The 19329-nt window shown below is 44.6% G+C and overlaps 1 protein-coding gene across 6 annotated transcripts in view; it reads right to left on the reverse strand.

Moving 5' to 3' along the window:
* Positions 1-19329, reverse strand: part of Gxylt1 (glucoside xylosyltransferase 1) — a 40455-nt gene that overhangs the window by 6033 nt on the left and 15093 nt on the right. The window contains exons 1-7 of one of the 6 annotated variants that reach the window (XM_039078904.2): positions 18831-18923; positions 18344-18482; positions 14249-14420; positions 12584-12709; positions 7105-7356; positions 2432-2555; positions 1944-2116 (exon numbers count right to left, since the gene is read on the reverse strand). In XM_039078904.2, coding sequence (XP_038934832.1) covers positions 1944-2116; positions 2432-2555; positions 7105-7356; positions 12584-12709; positions 14249-14389 — 816 coding nt within the window. In that variant the 5' untranslated portion in view covers positions 14390-14420; positions 18344-18482; positions 18831-18923. Of the gene's footprint in view, positions 1-1943; positions 2117-2431; positions 2556-3344; positions 4197-7104; positions 7357-8165; positions 12152-12583; positions 12710-14248; positions 14421-18343; positions 18483-18830; positions 18924-19329 lie in introns of those variants that run through there. The other 5 variants (NM_001100887.1, XM_006242192.5, XM_039078905.2 and 2 more) reach the window with 5 other exon arrangements.

The raw sequence follows: 19329 nt of genomic DNA on the forward strand, positions 1-19329 counted from the left end.
GGGAGCATAAAGTCTTCCTGTGCTCTCCATGGCACTCCATCCCCTGACCCCACGCAGTGAGACTGCTGATGCTGACTTAGACATGAACACAACGGCCAGAGCAGGAAGAGTGAACGAGTCACTTCCCAGAGAAACTCAGACCTATCATAGTTTGGTTATGTGTCTCCAGAAGATCCGTGTGCTAGACTGGACCCTAGATCACTCAGTGACGGTATATTTGGGAGGGGATCTATAGATCACTGATAACGTTCCTTAGACAGGACACAGATGGTAACGACTCCTGTTCCTTCTCTTGCTTCTCCTGCCATCTGCTCTCACCATGATGTAATGTTCTACCACAGGCAATGGGACCAGGTGACTATGGACTGAAATTTCTGAAACTGAGCAAAAGAACAAATCTCCCTACACATAAACTGGCCAACTCAAGCATTTCCTAACGTAATGGGAAGTTTACTGCCACACTGCACAAAGGGTCCAAGCACATATGCGAACTGCTAAGTACCTCAGACTCTTCAGGGCTGTCTAGAAAGCAACATCAGTTAAATGCTGATGAGCCTAATAATTTCAAAGTATACTTTTGGCCACCTTTATCTATAATGTAAAACATATAAAAATCTGAGATAAAATGAAGTGAGATTAGCCCTGAGGCTCACAGCCCGCCAAGGGGAAGAAAACAAAGCTCCAATCAGGTTGGAAGTGAACTAGAAGCTACTTCCCTGCTGGCTTGCTTTAGTATGGCTGGAAGATGCTTTGCAGACTGATGGGAAGAAACAGTGGGCAGCAATCATCAGACTCACAAAGGGTTAAAATGCTGAGAGTAAGTGCGGTGAATGCTCACCAGTAAGCGAGCCATCTCACAAAAGGAGGGTGTGGGGATGCCAAGATCTGGATCGCTGGGAACACTGTCCTCCAAGCCACGACATGGCTGCCCCACAGTCTCAGTGGCTCTGATTATCTCCGTGAGAGCAGGCACGACTGCGCAGAGCACTAGTGTCATGGAGGGATGGCTTGAAGAGGTGGCGCCCTTCCTCAAGGAGCTAAGGGGCAAGTAATGGTTCCTAAACATGGAAGCTCTCTTCTACAGCTCTACACTGTCCTCAGAAGTGCGCCCACTGGGGAAGCAGAGGGAGGGAGGGAGGGAGGGAGGGAGGGAGGGAGGGAGGGAGGGAGGGAGGGAGGGAGGAAAAGGAGAGGGCAGTAGAGGGACTCTCTGGGTAAAGGAAGGGATCAGAAGGACGACATGAGAGGTGATGAGAGATGAATATAGAAAAGTGCATATAATATACGTCACACTATATATGCCATATATGACACGTGTTCTATATGTGCTAACGAAGTACTAACTATGTAGAGGAGGGGAGCTAACAGTGACAAGCATGACAAAGACCCCTCCTTCTGTAAGTCATGTATGTGCACAGCCTAAGACGCTGGTAGTGAGTCTGAAGGGAGGTGGGTGTTCCTGTGCTCCTGCCAAATCAGAAGCACCTGCAGCACCAACAGGACTGAAGGGAATACTAATCGCGGAGGGTGGGTACCCCAAAGTCTATAGTGGTTATATGTGGGTACCAGATGTCAACTGTGAGCACAGCATTACGACTGCAGGAGAAAACTACACAACTGGAAGCTATCAGGGAGTGTTGCTGTCTACTAACCAAAGGAGCTTAGGAAACACAGGGCAGACACACTGCGCGTAATGCTGCTATGATGGTTAATAAATGCCACTAGTCTTAATAAAAAAGTAACTGCAGTTCTTAGGTATCAAAAAGATAATATATATAATTCACGTTCAGAAATGCACAGAGAGACCCTGTGACAAACCATGAAGCCGGATCTTGGGAACTGGTGACTTTACAATAAAGGATAGGAGATTCTTTACAGTGTATTTACAAACTCCTCAGGATACTGCAAATTTTAAGTGAAAACTTTGGCGGAGCAAACCTTACATTTCTTAGTGCTTCATACATAGCTCTGAAAGCTGGCTGCTTGTCGTCATGGTAAACCCCTCTGTTTCCATGAAGAATGAAGACTCCTTCCTCTTCTGCTTCTCGGCAATTGCTTCCATATATACAGTGATCTGGCCGGTAATTCCACTGACACGGGAAGACAAAAAGGCTTTCTACAATGAAGAAAAGCCCAACAACAGGGAAGCGATAAAGCACACAATGATTCTATTAAAAATCTATACATGGTATTTAGATTCCTCCCAACCCAATCAATATTCAAGTCTTACTGAAAATCCTAACAACCATTAATAAAGAGAAAACTGAGCCAGTGCGTCTCCTGTGGTGGGAAGGACTGACCTGAGGACACCATGTCCGTAAGCAAGCACTGTCTCCACTGTGCTAGCCCCAGCCCACAGCTTCCTGCCTCCTGATTTTTAATCTGCAATTGGTTTACAAATGCAAAGAAATAAAGGAATTTAGATGGTTACCTGGATTATGATAAAACATGATATTTAGCAGATCTTGGTCACCCCATGTGATGTTCAGTTTGTACTTTTTAAGCAGTGGCATAAGTATGTCTCCCCATTGTAGCCGTGCAGTGGTCATATCGTTCTGTTGATAAAGCATTGAAAAGTCTTAGCATTCACATTTCAGGGGAAACATAGCAGCTCCCCCTTCTCCCCTTAGAACCATTCAAAGCCCAAAGAGAACGGAAAGCCCCTAGTTACAAAATCACATATCGTGTGTAAACTGCATGTGAGGAGGCAGCTGGTCTGAGGGAAGGCTGCCCTGATGGTAAGACAGAGATGAAGCTAATGAAACAGGCAAAAGACCCACCCAGAGCGGCATGGTGGCTCACTACGTCATCCTGCTAAGGTAGGAACTATGAAAAGTGGTTTCTGGTTTTGTTACTTGAGACAAGATTTTACCAGTAGTCTAGGGCTATCCTCAAACTCATGTCCGTCCCGTATCTGACTCTGGAAAGCCAAGATTACAAAGTGTTGTGCTACAGCCATCTTTGAAAGTTCGAGGCTTGGTAGGCTGGGTGACTGTGCATGTCACTGCAGATGTCCCTGGTGCCCTCCTGGGTAAGCACAGATTTGTCCACAGCACCCCAGGAAAGATCACTGAGCAAACGACCTTTCCCTGAGGCACTCACTGGGACTCCTGTAATGTACTGCTCTCAGCCCGAGGGGATAAAGCACCACCAGTGCAAAAACTCAGCAATTAGTTTTGTCCTTATTTCCTATCATCTACAAACTTATTTTTGTCACGCTTCTTGCTTCTCTTTTTTCTTTTTTATACAGTTTTATGTAACCCAGACTGGCTTCGAACTCATGGCCTAAGCACTCTTGCTTCTCTCTGCCTCCCATGCTACTGAAGCATACTGTTTATTAAAACTTTAATTGTATGTATTTTATTTATTAATTCCCAATAATTTTCTTTAAACATCCAAAAGAACAATGGCCTCAACAGGGGAAAACAATCACATGCAGGCATTGTTCAGAGCACTTCTTGCCAGTTCAACCCAACTCTAACACAAACACACAGATATTAAACATGAGTCCATTTTAAGGACAGTCTTCATCATAAAATGTACGTATCTACGTGTGTGTATACATGTGCATGAGTGCACATATATGTATGTCCATATATAGATATGTACACACACACACACACACACACACACACACAATTAAAGCAGATATTTACAAAGGGAAAGAAAAATGACTACAAATGAACGTTTTCAGATTCACCATTGCAAACAACACCAGGACAGAAAGTACAAGTGCATATTAATCGTTTAAACAACAGAGTGTCCTGCTTATCAAGCAGTAAGAGATACAAAGAACTAAACAAAACTTTTACTTTTAAATTTTTAATGCTAATATAATGTAGCAGATTGGAACTGCACAGGGTATCAGCCGCAAAAATCAGGGACTAGACAAGGCCTTTTGTTATAAACAGGTTCTCTAAGTTTTCTTGTGATAATAACCATGAGGTCACATTTATGGAACTCTAAGGAACAATCTGGAAAATGACTGTGAGTCAAAAGATCTAAAATTTATAATGTATGTCCAAAGTTATTGAACAGGGAAAACCAAGGCAATGTTTGCCACAGAGACAGGAAAACGATGAAGAAAATATACATGAGGAAATCAGTAAATGTTATAGAGCCATCTCAGCAAGGTCCTGTAGATTAATGCTGAAAAATGACATCTTCACAGAGCCACATCTCTATCTGGCTTAAACCTGAAAGAACAAAGAAACAGGGTGAGGTAGGAACTTCTCAGGAAGCAGGGAGGGAACTTTAAGAACAGTAATGAATTTCAGCTATATTGTTTAGTTTTAAAATCAAAGTGTTAAATTATTTCCACTTTCTTTTGCAATACCAAATTCTACGAAGATCAAAATGCAGCTAGTGAGAAGTCAAACAGTTCTCAGCAGACAGATAATCCTACAGCACCATCTTCTGGCATGACATCGGCAATCACAGTCTAGCAATCAGAAGAGCAGGCACAGAGGAAAGCCTTACGGCCATGAAATGTAACCGCCCAGACGGTGAGCAAATGTAACAAAGTGTCCATTGCTCGGCAAGGGCTGACGCCAAGTGTGGTAGCTCCTCCTGGTGTCAACTTGACTTCACCTGAAACTGACTGACACCCAAGCAAATGACACCGGTGAGGGGTTTTCTTAACTAAACCATTTGAGGTGGGGAGACCTGTACACTTAATATGCGGTCACACCTTCTGCTGGCAGCCTATATAGAGGACAGGGAAGAAGGAAGCTCTTTGTCCTTTACCTCATTCTTTTTTTTTTTTTTTCTTTTCTTTTTTTCGGAGCTGGAGACAGAACCCAGGGCCTTGCACTTGCTAGGCAAGTGCTCTACCACTGAGCTAAATCCCCAACCCCAAATTAAGGGTTTTTTTGTTTGTTTGTTTTTTGTTTTTTTATGTATATGAGTACACTGTAGCTGTCTTCAGACACACCAGAAGAGGGCATCAGATCCCATTACAGATGGTTGTGAGCCACCATGTGGTTGCTAAGATTTGAACTCAGGACCTCTAGACAACCAGTCAGTTCCCTTAACCATTGAGCCATCTCTCCAGCTTTGTGGCCCTCATTCTTGATGGCAAGTCTGTTCCTCACAGGCACTGCAGCCTACCTCCTGAGGAGGATTCCAACCTGAAGACCAGCTGACACACCTTGCCAGTAGACTAAACAACTACTGGACTCTTATTCTGTTGGTAGACAGTCATTGTTGGACTATCAGAAGCACATCCTATAAGTCACTCTAATAACTCCTGTATGTATATGATATGTTTACATATATAAGTTCCACATGTACTATACAAATTTAATGAAAAAATTCATTCTATCCATGTGTTCCTCTAGAGAACCCTGTCACAGCATTAATGGTGGAAAGGCTGACATACAGTGGTGACATCGGCCAGCGACACTCTGCCCATAGTGAAGACAACACCAGCACGGACACAGGGGTGCACAGCTTTCACCCCAGCACTTGGCAGGCAGAGGCAGGCAGCTCTCTGCCTGCTGTAGACAGAAGTTCAGAACAGCCAGGAGCTCAAAACCACAACAACAAACCACAGGAAGGAAAAATCCGACATGACAGGAAGATCTGAAGATTGACGCGCATATGCAGAGGGACAGTAACAGCGCAAATTCTGATCTGCCAGAACTCGCTGAAAAACAAGTGTAACTACAAAATACAGAAGACTCTTAATTCCCCTGCGTCTAATTATCCCAAGCTAGAGATAAAGAAATAAGCTATGGAGGGAGGGAAAGCCTGTGTTTTCCCAGAAGTCCATGTTTTTACCCAACTTTACCTAATATTTATTTAAAACTTTGACTACTAAGTATCATGCTGTAAACTGGCTTTGTAGGGTTGTGTGCTTTTGTGTATTATGTATGTGTGTAACGTTATATGTGCTGTGTTCATGCAGTTACCTGTGGAGGCCAAGGCGGGGCAGAGAATGCCCTGGAACTGGAGTTACCAGGCACTTGTGAGCCTCCAAATTCGAGTGCTGGGAACCAAACTCAGGTCTTCTGCAAGAGGTCATCAGCACTGAACCACTAAGCCCTCATAGAAAGGCCTAAAGCACAGGCATATTACATCACCCTCCCACGTACAGATAAAGAAAACCCTGAGATAGTCAAGACTCACCCCACTCACTGAACTCTGAACTGAGACGAAATTAGAGCCAGACTGACAGGCTGCAGAATCTACATTGATAACCAAACACTGCCCCAAATGTCACTTTAGAGTCACGTTCTCTGTGCTGTACAATGCTGACAGCTCCCAGCACTGACAGTCTAGGGAAGGCGGTGGCTACTCGTGCCCTGCTCTTTTACTTCACCGTGAGAAAGACCATGATATGACCAACTTGAATTTACCACTGCACAACACTATCAACACTTTTCTCCAATTATCCTAAATAGAAACATTAGAAACACACACACACACACACACACACACACACACACACACACACACGGGGAGGGCAGTGAGATAACATCTCACCTATGTAGTTTTCTCTAGCTGGCAGAGATCTTTCTTGCCCCTGCTTCCTGAGTACTGGGATTAAAGATGTGCATCACCACATCTCGAGATACACACGTGTACACACACAGGGCATATTTATTTTTCTTTTGTTTTTCTCACAAGTAAGCGTATTTACCATATGAGTCCCTGGTGCTCTTAGAGACTAGAAAAGGCACAAGATTCCACTGGAATTGGAGTTATAGTTATCGGCTGCCTCCCGTAGATGCTGGAGACTGAGCTGGGGTCCTCTGTGACAGCCGTGGGTATACTTAGCCACTAAGCCATCTATCTATGCTACGTATCTATGTGTTTTTAGGACCTGTTTCATTTGTATTGTATGTGTCTGTGCCTGCAGAAGCCAGAAGAGGCCGTCAGATGCCCTGATGTCCATGCTAAAGTCTCAACACTGTGCAGTGTAAAGGCCTTAAGCACTGAACGGTCTCGGCCCTGAGCTAATCAAGGTTCTAAGAAGACAAAACCCCGCCCGGGAGAAGGGTGAGCCCGGTGGAGCGCCCGCTCGGGAGAAGGGTGACCCCGGTGGAGCGCCTGCTCGGGAGAAGGGTGAGACTGTGGAGCGCCCGCCTGTGCGCTGCCTACCTTGAAGTACTTTCTCCTCATCCGGGTCATGTTCATGAGCATCACTCCCGAGTTCACGCCTGTGCGCCCGTAGTACGGGTGCCGGGCGAAGCGGTTGTACCATCCGACCCTGGGCTCCTCGTGCTCCGGCGCCATGGCGGCGATTTGTGTGGAGTTGAATCTCTCCAGCAGCGACCAGATGTCATCAACAGGTCGCAGGAAGAGGACATCCGTGTCGACGTACAACAGCGAGTCAACCCCTTTCAGTATCAACTATGGGGAGGTTTGAATAGTTACAAACATATTTAATAAAAGGAGATTATCAGAAATTACACCTAAGTGATATGTCAACTTAAAATCTTTTAAGGTAACTTTTTTTTGTCATTTTTGAAAAATCCGTAGGTACTCTGCTATATTTTTCATCAAGTTTTAGAAAGGCTAGAAAAGCAAGCCAGGGGGTTGGGGATTTAGCTCAGTGGTAGAGCGCTTGCCTAGCGAGCGCAAGGCCCTGGGTTCGGTACCTAGCTCCGAAAAAAAGAAAAAAAAAAAAAAAAGAAAGAAAGAAAAGCAAGCCGGAATAAAACCCTCGCTCCTCCCAGTGAGAAACATCCTCACGGGTTGGGTCGGGAGGAGCCTGTCTTCTTGCTGCACACTACACTACTTCTGTGCCTTCACACGTGGAGCCTTAGCACTGAGGAAAGTACAGGGACACGGAAATAAAGGTCTCTCAGACCCATCCCTGCGCTGCACTGCTTCAGGGCCCACTACCAAGTGCCAGCAGATGGAGCCCAGGCTATCCAGATGGAGCCCAGGCTATCCAGACAGAGCCCAGGCTATCCAGACTGCACACCATCAACAAAGCAAACCTGCACAACTCAGGAAGAGCCAGGCTTTTTAAAACTAAGACTGGGGGTTGGGGATTTAGCTCAGCGGTAGAGCGCTTGCCTAGCGAGCGCAAGGCCCTGGGTTCGGTCCCCAGCTCCGGAAAAAAAAAAAAAAAAAGAAAAACTAAGACTGGCTCTGCTGTACCTTCTAAACCTTCAGAGAGCCGGATCTCCTTACAAACCTTTTAAGTAATATACCTGCAGGTTTAAATTTGTTGTTTGTCCCGGTAGATCCATAAAGCTCAATGGTTAGGTTTAAAGTAGCAGGAGTGTCCAACCTTTTGATATCTGAAACATGACATCACCCACAAAGTTCACACGCCCGAGGACCATGCAATCAAGTTACCAAAAGTAAAAGAATTAATCCCACAATATTCTATGTAAGTCTATAACTTTGTAACGGAATCAGTCCCACAATGTTCTATGCAGGTTTATAACTCTGTAACGGAATCAGTCCCACAATGTTCTATGTAAGTTTATAACTCTGTAACGGAATTAGTCCCACAATGTTCTATGTAAGTTTATAACTCTGTAACGGAATCAGTCCCACAATGTTCTATGCAGGTTTATAACTCTGTAACGGAATCAGTCCCACAATGTTCTATGTAAGTTTATAACTCTGTAACGGAATTAGTCCCACAATGTTCTATGTAAGTTTATAACTCTGTAACGGAATCAGTCCCACAATGTTCTATGCAGGTTTATAACTCTGTAACGGAATCAGTCCCACAATGTTCTATGTAAGTTTATAACTCTGTAACGGAATTAGTCCCACAATGTTCTATGTAAGTTTATAACTCTGTAACGGAATCAGTCCCACAATGTTCTATGCAGGTTTACAATTTTGCAGAGGCTGCATTCACAGCTGTCCCCTGTGCGCTGCAGGCTGAATGTGCCTGAAACATCTCAGTTAAGCACAAGGAGAGCAAGACTTGATCCTTTCTGCTACTCTGTCCATTTCCCCATCCCCCCAGCAATGCTCAGCCACTACCTCACGAGCAGCTACGCTGAAACCCAGTTCCTCTCAGGCTGCTACAGGCTAGGTTGGGAGCAGACACAGAAACATCTGATGGTGATGGCTGAGCCTGGATGTTGAAGGCCCACAGTTTAAAAAAGGGGAAGCTAGGCTGTGCCTCCCCGCCAACAGGAAAAGGGGTGAAGTTGTTTTTAGGTGTTACTGGGTTTCTCGTTTGGTTTTTTAAGTCTTGTGAAGAGTCCTGTATGATGGCTGATCTCAATTGTCAACCTGACTGCATCTGGAATCAACTAAAGTACAAGGAGTTGGGCACCTTTGTGCGTGTGTTGGGGTGGGGGCTTCTTCACTGGGTCACCTGAGGCTGAAAGACTCTCCTGAAATCTGAGCTGCACCTGCTGATGGGAGCCTGCGTAAAGGGTACAAGATGAAGCTTTTGGTTGGCCTGCTGGTTTCCTCCTGCTAACACACTTGTCTACACAGCTGCTGGGGCACTACTTCCCTGGAATATAAACTCTTTCTCTGGGACTCCAATGCAGACTGAAGCCTGGGGGAGACATCAGCCTTCTTAACTGGACAGCTACTGGATTCTTGGCCTTTCTGTCAGGAGACAGCCATTCTAATAAATGCCCTTCTAATATACATAGACTCATTTCATCAGTTATGTTCCTCTAGAGAATTCAGACTAATGCACCTGGGGTTTCAGTACATAGCCCAGGGTGGACTTGAACTTCCTGGGTTCTTCCTTCCTCAGCCTCCCAAGGAGGATCTGATCACAAATTGAGTACTAAATTACACCTAGCCCAAGACTTGTCTTTCTATCAATGTTCTGCCGCTAAGCCATACCACATAGAGTAACATCATTGGAAGACTGGGAAGACATTGTTTATGGCTTCACACTTAAAACCAGGCCGAGTGTTATGGACTCTCTAACGCCCATCGTTCAGGAGGCCGATGTGAAGGATGTTAAATTCAAGGCCAGCCAGGGCACTGTGGGCAAACTCTCTGAGGAGTAACTAGAAGGCTGCAAGTACAGCTCAGTGGTAGATGGGTTGTTCCCCACACTACTAAACAAAAAAATCATGTTTTCATTTTATTCATGTATCTATTTTATGTTCCAAGTTCAACACCAACATACACAATCGCATAGATTATCTTCCCAGTGTTCCCTGGGAATAGACGGGACAGGTACAAGGCACACGAGTGCTTTCTTTTACAGCAAAGGAAGGGAAGCTCAGCAAGAATTATCATTAGGGGAGAAAAGTATAGATCTACTTAAATCTTTTTTTTTGTTTTGTTTTGTTTTTTTGTTTTTTTTTTTTTTTTTCGGAGCTGGGGACCGAACCCAGGGCCTTGCGCTTCCTAGGCAAGCGCTCTACCACTGAGCTAAATCCCCAACCCCGATCTACTTAAATCTTGTTGAAAAGATAAGGTAACAGTAAGGTACTCAGACAACTAAAGGTTTTGAGGATGTTAGTCCCATCTAGGACTTTAGCCCAGAAGCATGCAAATGATCCAGTAAATTCAGTTCAAAACATCAGCAATTAAACCTATTAAGTACAAGTAGCAGAGAAATCCACAAGGCCATGCTCTCCTCTCATCACATATTGTTGTTGGTAAGGCATCTGGGTAATGACCTCTTCCATGGCCATCCCTCCACCGGACAAGAAGCCCCGTGAAACACTCACTGCTATGCACCCCGCACTCCTGCTGCCTGAGGAGAGACCCACACCACACAGAAGCAGCTGTAACACGGCAGTAATTCAGTGTAAGACTCAGGTGACGCCTGGCGTCATAGCCATGCCGTCAATCCCAGAACTTAGGAGGCAGGGTCAAGTGGACCTCTAAGTTCAAGACTAGGCCGTTCAACATACTGTGCTCCAGATCAACTAGGAAGACGAAGTGAGACCCTGCCTAAAACATAATAAGGCTCATATTAAAAGCTTACAAATTCTCATGTGTGTTTTAACAGCAGAAAGGAAATTTTAAAAAGATCCTAGGGGGTTTGGTCCCCAGCTCCGAAAAAAAGAAAAAAGAAGAAGAAAAAAAAAAAAAAAAAAAAAAGATCCTAGGATCCAAAACCTTTAAGCACAGCCTCCAAGATCACTGTGAAGACAACTTGTAGGCCAGCCTAAGCTAGAGGCTCCCTACCTATCTGAAAACAAACAGAAAACTCAAACGACAGGGCTGCAGGGACAGCTCAGTGGTTGGCAGTGCTCCCTGCTCTCCCAGCACCCACACCACCCCTAACTCCAGCTCCAGGGACTCCACGGTCTTCTCTGGGCTCCAAAGCCTCCACATGTACATGCAGTCACACACGTGTGTACACATAATTAAAACAATAAATGTCACAGAAATATTCAAACAACCAAATAAGGGCAACCTAAACTTACAAATAATTGATGGACTTGGGTATGGTGAGCTACACCTTAATTTACTCAGGTGCTTGACCCACTTAAGCAGCAATGAAGATTCTTCCCTATAACTCATATATTTTCCAGGAACTTATGCCTGTTTTGTTTGGTATGTGTTTTTGAAGCAAGGTCTCTCTGTTACGTAGTTCTGGCTTTTCTGTCTCTCTCTATGTAGACCAGGCTGGCCTTAAACTCCCAAAGATCTTGTCTGCCTCTCTCTGTGCTGGGAGTAAAGGTGTGCACCACACCTAGCAGAACTCACACCTGTACCTTGAACACTTGCACTGCCATAAGAAAGTACACTTTTAAACCGAATATACCACAAGAATTTTAAATCCTGTGACTGAGAAAAATAACCGTGGGTTTTAAATTTTAAATCAAATCAACTCAAACTTGTGGTATCTTCAGATTGGGGTTTGTTACCCAAAACCATCACCAAAGAGCTCTAGTGACCAAACGGCTCCCCTCTGCTCTCTCCTGCCCTACAGCTGTACAGCTGATGCAGGTGTCACTCAGGAAGGTGACTTCCACAGCAGTGCTGTCAGGGGTGCAGCAGCCTGACTTCCTGCTATGCCTGCAGACCCTGGACACTGAGACCCTTGCATGACTCTTTCCCTCGGTTAACGCCATTCACGTTTCTTAGGGCTGAAGATCAGCTCCATCACTGCGCTAATCCAAAGCCCCAGACTCTTCCGTTTTCCCTGTCCTTATGATCACTCCGACTTGTTCTATGGAAACTCTTTTCTTGTGTCTGACATGTGTCTCTGCTTACTTAATGAGGCTTATATGTAATTATTCGGAAACTCTTCTGTGGTGGTTTAAATAGCTCCCATAGGCTTAAGGACTTGAATGCTTGGTAACCATGGAGTGACACTATCAGGAAGTGTGGCCTTGTTGGAGTAAGTGTGTTGATGGGGATTGCTTTAAGGTTTCCAATGCTCAAGGCAAGTCCAGTGGCTTTTTCTTCTGTTGCCTGTGGATCTAGATACAGAATTCTCATCTACCTCTCCAGCACAATGTCTACCGGAATGCCACCATGCTTCCCACCATGATGGCAACGCACTAAGCCTCCAAACCTATAACCCAGCCCCAGTCAAATGTTTACCACTGTAAGAATTGCTCTACTAATGGTGTCTCTTTACAGCAACAAAAACCCTACTAACATGTTCTGTGTTAACTTTCAAATTTAAAAAAGAAAAAGAAACGAAACTCTGGGAAGAACAGCTCACTGGCAAGAACAGCCTCTGGGAAGCACAGGGCTTGAAGAGCTTCTTCCACTCCATGGCACTGTCGCTTGGGAAGGTGATGGGATACAGGCTATAGTTGAATCTCTGTAGAAATGACCAGCTGTCGAGCTAAAAACATAAAAAAGAATTAACGCTAAAAACAGAAGCCAATTTAGATTTGTTTCACTTTCAACCTTCTCTGTAACATCACAAACCAACAGCTACAAAATAAAACTGCTAAAACTAAAAGCCACACTTATATTATACAGTTAAAATTACTTTTTTACAGTTACTTTTATTTTAATTTACAGTTAAAATTACATCTATGTTATAAAGTTACAATTACTTCCTTCATTTTTATTTCAAATCTAAGAATCATAATGATACACTACAAACACTTTCCCATCAAGATCTAAGGCCCCGTGGATTTTGGTAAGTCAATGTTCAGGCCACTAAGATTGATCAGTCCAGAGAGCTAAGAATGAGAATCCGAGTTCAGATCCCCAGCGCAGTGCTGGGAGGAGACAGGGAAACAACTGTGCTGGCTCAGTCTGACAACAGTGACTTCCGGGCTAACCCAGAAATCTCATCTCCAAAAGCAAACAGAAAGGCTGACCACACAACGGTGACTCCTGCTTAGCCCCACAGCCCAATTCCATCTCCCTTATTTCACCCATATGAATTTTCTCAATTCTAAGCAAATTAAAATCAGAAAAATTAACTTATTACCATAGTACACATGATAAAATGTTTATATTGAGTGTCAGACTAATATAGCACCAGTTGAGTCCACTTATGTAAAGTTTAAATGTATACTGGCTTTCCTAATACACTATGCTAATAATCCTAATACATTATTCTACATATCCTAGTCCACTTTTAAAAATCATTAAGGACCCAAAATACATTTAAAAGAAAATCCACAATGAATTCTACTCTTTAGTTTTCCAAACTCACTTCTAAACACTGCCTTGGTCCATTCTCAAACATAATCTCTGACTGTTGTTTCCCAAAGGGCTTATGCTACTACAGCTGTGTAAACTGAGAAATGGACCCTCAGGAGGCAAGCGTCATCACTGTGATGACATGGGGTGAGGAGCACATGCTTTAGAACTTCTGGTTCCAACCCAAAGAGCAAACGGAAGTGACCGGGAGGAGGTGGGGATAGTGTGTCTTCAGTAACAATTGTGGTCAGGTACTCTTCAAAGCATGAGCATCTTCCCACAGTTTAAGAATGCTTTTGTTGTGACACCCTGCTTGATGTCCCTGTTAATCATCTTAAAAGAATAGCAATTCCATTTTCCCTTTCAATTTACAAATCACTTAAAGATCTTTGTAATATAACTTCAAAATGAAATCTTTGATATTTTTCATTTAATACTGGAATATTTTGCAATTTGGTCCATCAAATATCTGATATTCTTACATCAAAATCAAAGCCAAACATTTCACTTAACAATACAATAGCGAGCTGGGCCTGGGACTCAGACCTGTGTAATCCCAGCACTCAGGAACCGGGGCGGGGGGGGGGGGGGGGGTTAGGGTTAGTTACCTAGACTCTAGTTAGTACCTAGGGAGCACCAGAGAGAGGCTGCTGAAGAGCGGTTCTAACAGAGCAGATTCACGTCCAGTCAGCTCTGCACTGTTCAGTGAGCGCCAAGTACTTACTCTGTCTTTAAAGCTATCGTGTAGTTGGTCTTCAGCAAAAATGTGGACGTGCAGTGGCTTGATGCTGAAAATCAGAGCCGACTTCAGCATGGTCACAGTTTCTTCCAGTCTGTCACCACAGGCGACAACGGCAAGGTGCATTTTCTCAGTGGGCCTTGTTTTCAGACCATACCTAGCAACAGAGAGAAGCATTTCCAACAGCTCAGTATGCACTCACTAATAAAGTACTTTACTGTGCTCAAAACCAGTAAAGTTTACAACTGCTTTTTAAAATGCAAAAGAAATACCAAGCTACACAATATTAAATCACCAATCGAGCATGTCTGCGCTTTCTCCGGTTTCCCACGGCCAGCATCCCAAGAGGCAAACCTCCCAGGGCATAGATACTCAGCACTCGCACTGTGTCAAGACCGGAAGCCTGTGTGATCTGATCTCCTGCCATTCAGATACCTAAAATCTGCATTTTTTTTTAATTAAAATTTCTAATTCTATTTAAAACCCCTCCACATGCCTTCTTCAACCCAAAATCGGACCACTATAATGCAAGTAACGTACAATTTCATCCATAGATATTTCAGTATTTCATCTTACCTTAAGCCAAGCCCATTACAAGAAATCTGTTCATGTAACTGTTCACTGGCGTGCGTCCAGCTGCACTCACCGAGATGTGCAAACATTTCTGAAAGGACCTTACACATCAGGGTGTCTTTTAAGCAGGAAGGGTCTCCTCAGACCCCTCCCTGCCTAGGCAGGAACGTTCCCGTAACAGCAGTGGATTCAGGCTGGGGGCCCTTCCCGTCCTCTGGTGTGGCCTCCCCACACTGCCCTACCAGAGGCACTGGACAGAAGTGGTGCCTTCTCCCCACTGCTCCTTTAATCCCTTCCTCATATCAGCTCCGTCCTTCGTTTCCTAAGACGGAAACCACAGGGCACCACCTTATGCTTGTGTGACAAAGAAACATATCTAGTTCATCCAAGAACAACAGAAGTCACAGACACAGAGAAGACACGAGGCACGTAATTCTACAGAATTCAACGTCATCTACCTGCTAACTACTTCTCACAGTGGTTTTTAAAGTCTTCACTAAAATATCAGCCTGAGGACGGGGAGACGGCTCTGTGGCTGAGCACACCTACCGCTCTTGCAGAGGACGGCTGGATGCTGGAGCTGGCAGTCTCCCTCCCTTGCCCTCTGACGTACTTATGAGGAGAGGCTTATGTCACCACTCAACATAAGATTTTGCTTATTTTAGTATTGTTTAACAGGCTATCCACGGTTTCTGCTTTCCTAAATGGTCTCCACTGTCACTGTCCACAAGGTGGCTCACAACCATGTGCAACTCCGATGCACAGGTCTGACACCCTGTTCTGACACTGCAGGCACCAGACCGCACCTCTGCAATGCACATGCAGCATCGTGCAGACCCCAGCACCAAGTGACAAGAAGAAACGCGCACTGAGATCTCTACCCTCAGTACCAAGAACAGAAACAACTGCGGGAGAACTAGAAACCTGCTGTAAGCTTCTCCATTGCAGTTACGGAGAGCTGAAGTTTTCTAAGCTCTCACAGGGAAGCCACCTCTCTGGTAATTGTGGCCCAGAACAATGGTAGGGTCTTTATCATGCTCTTAAAGTCAAATCCCTGCAGACATAGATGCTACCCAAAAAGAACTTTCAAATAAAATCTACTTTCCATATAACAAGAAGAAATCTCTAGATAATTCAAAGAACACCAGCGGGCTCTCACAATTCAGTTAAGCATAACGTAAGTGGGAGGCACAGCACTGGCTGCCTGTGGGTATGAGGACCCCTCACAGCATGGCGGGAAGTGGGAGCTAGGTACACAGTTCTTGAGGCCCAGCAGGATCCAGCAGACCACTGGAAAAGAGACAGCAGCCTGGTCAGCCAGAAAGGAGCGGGACTACAAAGGCGTTAGATTTTGCTGCAGGCAACAGGAATCCTTAGCAGGCAGGCTTCCTACCCAGCTTTATTTCCATCAAAGATCCTCCCAGCCATCCTTCAAGTACTGCGAAGAGGCATTCCAACTGACAGCTAAACTTAGTGTCCTGAGTGACTGACTGGAAGTAGTAATGGTTGTTCTGATTGTCAAACTGACATACAGTGAGCTGGGAAGGAGGTCTCAGAGGAAAAACTGTCTAGGTCAGGCTGGCCTGTGGGCACACCCTGTGAGACACTTTCTTAACTGGGTTTACTGATCTGAGAAGGCTCAGCAACTCAGAGTCCTGGGCTCAGTAACAAGGTGAAAACAAGCCCAGCACTAGTTCATACAAATGAATCCATCGCCCTCTGTTCTTGAGTGTGGGGGTAACAGGTTTAGGTCACCCTGACTTCCCACAAGGATGGACTGTAACTGAAATTTGGAAGCCTCCTTTCCATTGTTTGTGTAGGGTATTTTATCATAGCAACAGGAAATGACACTAAGACGGGGGGGAAAGGGGAGCCTCTGAAAGTGTGAGGAAAGAACCTCACACAGGCAGTTCCTTCCCACCCCTAACTCAGTGCAGAAGCCCCTCTAAGGGCCTAAGCAGTATAAGCAGCCGTGCCTTTTCTTACCAGAGCAGTGTCTGGCGGCACATGTAAATTCTCTCATTTCCAATGACCTCCAGTATCCGAGGAACTCGAGGCTCACAGTATCCGAGGAACTCGAGGCTCACATAGAACAGGGAGAGCTGGGATGCACCTCAGTCATAAAGCTCAGGCCCAGCTTGCTCTGGGTTCAGTCTCCAACACCACCACCAAAACCCCAAAAGCTATGGCACTAGCGAATATCATAACAGAGTTAAAAACATGAGCACCTTTAAGTAAAGGAGACCTCTTCAAACTCTACAACCAACAAATACAGCACAGCACAATTGTGAGAGAATCATCACCATCAATACTTTGTCAAAAAATAAAATAAAGGGAAAGATCGTATTTCCCACATATTTCAAGGTGGACACAGAGACACTTACAGAGCAGACATAGCGTCCGTAACTGTGTGCATGATAAAACTTAACCAACAATGTTAAGCTTACGAGACTGACTAGTGATAGTGTGGGCAGAAGCGTGTAACACCATCTCTTCCTGAGGACTCAGGCAAACCCAGACCAAGGGGAATTCTGCAAAACAGAGTATCGCCTCACAAATGAGGAAGGCCCTGTCTATCTGCTACAGTCACCGAATGTGAGGGAGGTTTAGTTCTACTCAAGGAATTGAGTTAAGAGCTGGAGAGATGGCTCAGCACTTACGAGCTCGTACTCACTCTTCTAGATGACCAGAGTTCTGCTCTTATCACCCATATCACTCAAAACCACCCATAACTTCAGTTCTAAGGAATCTGACACCCTCTTCTAGACTCTGTGAGCACCATTCAAACTTGTACACAAACGCACATACGTGCACAAGAAAAAAGAAACTACCTTTAAGGTATTTTTCAGAACGATGACACATATTGCAAACTGGTTTACACTTTGTATGCACATGGTATAAAGATACAATACCACAAGCACAAAGTGTAAAAGAGGAAAATGAAGTAAAATCTCTAGTTTATGAGGCTGATAGAGTGGTGGTGCATGCCTTTAATCCCAGGAGGCAGAGGCAGGCAGATCTGGTCAAGTCCAGATTGATCTGGTCCACAGAGTGAGTTCCAGGACATCCAGGGCTACACAGAAAAAACCCTGCCTCATACATACAAACAAACAAAAAGAGCCTAATGCAGTGGTACCCTACTTCAGCTACCCGAAAGACTGAAACATGAAGATTACTTGCATTTACAAGTCAAATATCAGCCTGGGACAAGACAGAGGAATCTGTCTGTCTGTCTGCCTCTCCCCTCTCTCTTATACGCACGCGCGCACGCACACACACACACACACACACACACACACAGATGTAATATCAACTAACCCTTCCCATTTGCCCACAGGATGCATAAGTGAGGATTTGAGACTTTATGAGCCCCATTACACACACTACAACTGCAGCTTGTATTTCATAACTGTTGGAAGGAGAAGACCCGAGTCTTCCCTAGCAACGATCCCTCTAACTGGCCTCCAACTGAGCCCTCAAGTGGCCCTAAGCAGCTGCGGGAGGTACCATCTGAAGGTAGATGGATGGGCTTTGGCTCTGTAAGGGAAGCTGAGCTAAGCTTGAAGAAAGCCAGCGAGCAGGCAGCACTCCTCCATGGCTCCTGCCTTCAGGTTCTCCCGACTTCCCCCAGGACGGACTGTGTGACCTGGAAGAATAAACAAATAAACCCTTTCCTCCCAAGCTGCATTTAGTCAGAATATTTTATCAAACTAGAGCACAACTACACATCGATTTATCAGTAAAGCTCAACCATAAATTCCTCTAAGATTTACAGTTTATCTTAAAAACATTTGGAAAAAATTAGAGCATTTACACATAATATTAAAATCAGTAATAACTAAAAGATGAGATAAGGAAGAGAAAAGCTAACCAGAAGATCAATGTAGTTATGTGATACTGGAATACAAGAGAAAGACTGTTTATACAGTGAAAGGTTTGACCTACTACCTAATCTCACCTACTCTGATCTATTAATGAAATAGTAAGGGCCTACCTAAAAGCCGCTTCCCAAAAGCAGTTCACTCCACAAACATCAGAGGGCAGCATCCAGTAGGGATTCCAGTAAGACAGAGAGACCTCCTTACACCTGACAGTGGGAAGAAACAAGAGTCCTGGTGAGCATTTAGATGAAGAGCGGCCAAGGAGCTCACTGAGTAACACAGTAAGTGCACCTTCAGCTTACGGCATAAGACTCAAAGTCCAGCTGCCATAGAGAACTGAAGCATCTTTAGAAAACCAGTGTCTTCTTCACTTAGGGAACATTATTTTAAATAAAACTGCTAGGTGAAAATATCTTATGACTGGAAATGTTTCCTGGTCAGGAACTCACTGGAAACATTAAGATCTCCTTCCCTCTGATGAAGACATTTTATCTTTTTCTTCACAGACTATACATACTATCTTAGAAAATTCATCTGGCCAACATCCATCTGGTCACAAATGCAGGTATAATGAGAGAAAAAGAATCGTTAAGGGCTGGAGACATGGCCCAG

This window comes from Rattus norvegicus, chromosome 7, assembly GCF_036323735.1.
Source record: "Rattus norvegicus strain BN/NHsdMcwi chromosome 7, GRCr8, whole genome shotgun sequence".
In the NCBI taxonomy this organism is placed as follows: domain Eukaryota; kingdom Metazoa; phylum Chordata; class Mammalia; order Rodentia; family Muridae; genus Rattus; species Rattus norvegicus.